The sequence below is a fragment of the Capsicum annuum genome, chromosome 6 (assembly GCF_002878395.1).
Source record: "Capsicum annuum cultivar UCD-10X-F1 chromosome 6, UCD10Xv1.1, whole genome shotgun sequence".
Classification (NCBI taxonomy): Eukaryota; Viridiplantae; Streptophyta; class Magnoliopsida; order Solanales; family Solanaceae; genus Capsicum; species Capsicum annuum.
In genome coordinates this window covers 115,596,544-115,600,890 of record NC_061116.1, presented here as the reverse complement: position 1 = coordinate 115,600,890, position 4,347 = coordinate 115,596,544, and the positions used below count along the sequence as shown (strand labels likewise).

The 4,347-nt window shown below is 38.7% G+C and overlaps 1 protein-coding gene across 1 annotated transcript in view; it reads right to left on the bottom strand.

Annotated features, from left to right (window-relative positions):
• Nucleotides 1-1,000: 1,000 nt before the first annotated feature.
• LOC107873323 (transcription factor RF2b) overlaps nucleotides 1,001-4,347 on the bottom strand; it is a 5,719-nt gene continuing 2,372 nt past the window's right edge. Inside the window, exons 2-4 of the mRNA XM_016720125.2 lie at nucleotides 2,473-2,605; nucleotides 1,922-2,006; nucleotides 1,001-1,637 (exon numbers count right to left, since the gene is read on the bottom strand). Coding sequence (XP_016575611.1) covers nucleotides 1,267-1,637; nucleotides 1,922-2,006; nucleotides 2,473-2,605 — 589 coding nt within the window. The 3' untranslated portion in view covers nucleotides 1,001-1,266. The remainder of the gene's footprint in view (nucleotides 1,638-1,921; nucleotides 2,007-2,472; nucleotides 2,606-4,347) is intronic.

Genomic DNA, 4,347 nt, shown 5'->3' with positions numbered 1-4,347 from the left:
CCCGAACCAACGTAGCCTCACTTCTCGCAACTCATCCTCCACCGAGGCAACTCCTACCTTCTCCCGAATAATCTCATTCCTCACCCTATCTTTCCTGGTATGTCCACACATCCATCGCATCTCCGCCACCTTCACCTTTTGGATGTGGGAGTTCTTAACTGGCCAACACTCCGCTCCATACAACATAGTCGTCCGGACTACCACTCTGTAGAACTTACCTTTAAGCTTCGGGGGTACCTTCTTATCACAAAGGACTCCCGAAGCGAACCTCCACTTCAACCACCCTGCCCCAATACGATGCGTGACATCCTCGTTAATCTCACCATTACCCTGAATTATAGATCTCAAATACTTGAAACTCTCCCTCTTTTGGATGGCTTGAGAGTCTAGCTTCACAACCACTCCATCTTCTTGCGACATATCACTGAACTTACACTCCAAGTACTCCGTCTTGGTTCTACTTAAGCGAAAACCTTTAGATTGAAGCGTCTGTCTCCAAATTTCCAACTTATCATTAACTCCACCCCGAATCTCGTCGATCAGAACCACATCATCCACAAATATACACCGTCTTGGTTATACCATGTTTAGTCAATGATAAAAATTTATTCCGCAATTAATTTATACCATCAACCAAACATGGTATAAATCTAATAGTAAACTTAGTCTTGAAATATCCCATTCAACATGGGCTTATTTTATAACACATCCTATATACTATAATCCCAGGACTATAATCTTGAAATAATTTATTCCACATACCAAATGACTCTTGTATGAGGCAGACTCTTATACAACAATTACCCTGAAAGCTAAGGGGGCAGTCATAAGATTCTCGCCTCCAACAAAGGCAGCCTTTTCTTCAATATTTTGATAAACAATATTACCAAAGTTGAAAAAGATTTTGTTGAAACTCAAAAAGTTTCAGCAAATGCCCACCTTAAAGATCCAACACAAGTTCAAAGACACCAAGTACCATGAAACCATAAAGACGGCCATAGAGCATTGGAAACAACCTTTCCTTTAAAGTTACACGAATAAATCACAAGAAATGATTCAGACTTCCAAAAAGAAAAAAGAAAGGCAAACTAAAGTAGAAACACATCAAGACATCTGGAAGCTACTGAGCCTAAGACTTAAGTCAAATGTATCAAATAAAAAATCAAAAAAATTGAATATCATGTTTTGGATGTTAAACATGTGTCAGTCTATGAACAATTCCAATAAATAAGTTTGGGAGGGCGATTGCACAAGTTGGCAATGGAATCAAAATGTACTGCTGCTCTCACTGGCAGAAATAGAAGGTGCTTCAGTTTTGACAAGATGCATACCCCTGCCACCAATCTCGAGACCCTGAAAACGGCCAAGGGGATCCTGTTGCATTGTATCTGGGAGAGCCTGCACATGGCCTGCAGGTAAACGGCGATGAGGAGCCAACAAGCTGTCCTGGAGGGAATGAAATTGCTGCATCTGTATGTTCTGGGATTCATTGGGTCCTGGCTGTAGTTGATGGGAAAAGAATGCTGATTGGTTATATGGAATGTGCTGCATCCCCAAATTGTATGCATCTGAAGAGGACAATTCTCCAGTAGCCATTTTAAGTCTTTCCACTTCCTGCTTCAGGGCTTCATTCAGAGCTGTATCATAGGAACAACATAACACAGATATACAGCATTAATAACTGTTCACTGATCTCATGATAAATGAAATTAAATATAATCTCAAATTGTTATTATCTCAATAAAGCAGGACAGAGCAAGCTTTCAAACTTTCTATTTGTTGATTAGGAAAGTAACAGTAGATTCAGTGTTGCTATCTATCTGGTCAATCAAGAGGTGAAATAAGTTTCAAGATGATGTTAAAATGATGAGAAACATAAAATTCTGGAAGGCAATGGAAAAGATGAAAAAGATAATCATACCATCACGTAACTGAGCTTGTTGTGCCATAGCTTGCAGACGGAGCTTAAGCTCTGTATTCTCATTAGTAAACTGGGTCGTATCCCGCTGCAGAAGGAAAGATCCATCAGATATGAAGTACCGATTATTGCGAGGGAGATAAAAATTCACTAACCAACATCTCAAAACTTCTGTCAGTTTGAGGCATGTATGTTTTTCCCTTTATATATGCCCTACACCCCCAATGATAGTCAGATTATTTCAGGGGATATTATTTGCAAAGCCCACTAGAGAATTCTTGCCATTGTATTGAAAACTTAGTTCAGAGGAAAAGACATATTTTGCTAAACAAGTAGCTGAGAAAAGGTAATATCATTTAAATGAAAGAAGTTAGTTCTTATGTGTAAACACAGCTAATTTTTGGACAAAATGGACGGTCGCAATGTTCTGATGATCAAATTCAATCATCAAACCTTTTTATAGAGACAAGAGTCTTAGCTGATTTCACAAAATTTGTGAACAAACCTATGAATTTTATCACACATATTGCAAGTTCTTGAAAAGGAAAAATTACCTGGAAAAGGGTTAATTGAGCAGAAAGAGTGGTTGCTTCTGTTTGAAGGGTCTGAACCTTTCTCTCAAGTTCAGTTATGTAACGGGCTTTCCTCTCTTTCGAGCGAGAAGCAGACTGCCGATTCGCCAAAATCCTGTACAATATTCTCAAAATCAGAAACATAACATGGTATTGTATATGTGTTGGACTCGGTGGAGTATTGACTTAAATTTTGAGACAATGGTGCATTCTTAGATGCATCAAAGTGCTGCCGATTCGCCAAAATCCTGTACAATATTCTCAAAATCAGAAACATAACATGGAATTGTATATGTGTTGGACTCGGTGGAGTATTGACTTAAATTTTGAGACGATGGTGCATTCTTAGATGCATCAAAGTGCTGGAGCCCCTTGCTGTAAATAGAAACAAATTTTCCCATTGGTAGTGTGTGCACTTCTTAGACGAGGCATTTTAGTAGATCCAACAAACTACATAGTTTTCCCGAAAAATAGCCAGACAAAACAAAGCTACTTCAATTCTAGTATTCAGCACAAGTACTAGAATAGGAGGAACGATTTGCTACAGACTATTCGACTATTCGCTTTTAACCTTGTTATCTCACAATGAGAAGCTATCTACAAATCATTTGTTCAAGGTAATTTCCAGGATAGCTTCTGTAACTTAATACCATGAAACCAAAAGGGCAGCCCGGTGCGCACTAAAGCTACCGCTATGTGCGGTGTCCGGGGAAGGACCCCACCACAAGGGTGTATCGTACGCAGCCTTACCTTGCATTTCTGCCAAAGACTGTTTCCAAGGCTTGAACCCGTGACCTCCTGGTCACATGGCAGCAACTTTACCAGTTACTCCAAGCTCCCTTTCAATACCATGAAACCAGTCTCACATATTTTCAGAGCACCACCAATGTTAAAACAGAGGCTTTAAAATATGTAATAATCCAGTGTGATATGGAAGGAACCTGTCCTATTAATACCAGGTAGCAGCTTTTACACCTGTAGATTTGGAAGTGAAATAGTAAATCAACATATATTTTAGCTCTTGGCAAATTGGATCCAACACAAGCAATTTGTCACTTGTGTTCTTTCTTTTCCAGTAGTAGCTCAAAGTTGTCGCATGTGTTCTTTCTTTTCCATTAATAGCTCAAGAAAACAGATGATCTCCTTTTGCTTACTAAAAGAAAGAAAAAAGCAAATGATATCCGTCTGAGCAGCCACCAAAATTCACTACAGATCATAAAACTCAGCACTGTAATATCCGGAGATTATTGTCTTTCAAGAAAGCAGACAAAATTCCTTGTCCCGTTGTCATTTCTAGGGTTTCCAAAATCATGTGTCAACTGTGTAATTAGGGGTGGCAAACGAGCGGGTCGAGTCGAATATGAGTTCATTAAAAATGGGTAAAATAAAAATGGATAAAATAACCGACTCAACCCATATTTGTAATGGGTAAATATGAGTTTACCCAATGGATAATATGGGTAAATATGGATACACATATTGTAGTAGAGACCACGTTAAAAGCTTCAAAAGCCTCAAGGGAAAATTTTCTTACCCCAACCGCCACACACCCCACCCCCACAATAAACATTACTAACATTTTAAATTTGTTTTTTAAAATAATTTAAAAGATTTTTATCACCCCACCCCTTGCTCCAGCCCCTAACCTCACCCCACCCCCCACCCAATTTTTTTATAATTTGTTTTTATGTTACCACCGCCCTCAACCCCCACACGAAAAATTGTAAATTTTTTTGCTACCCCACCCCCTACCACGATCACCCCAAAAAGAAATGTAAATTTTTTTGATTTGTTTTTTTCTTTTTTTTTTTTTACTAACCCACTCCCTAAAATATTAAAAAAAAAATTATCCCCCCC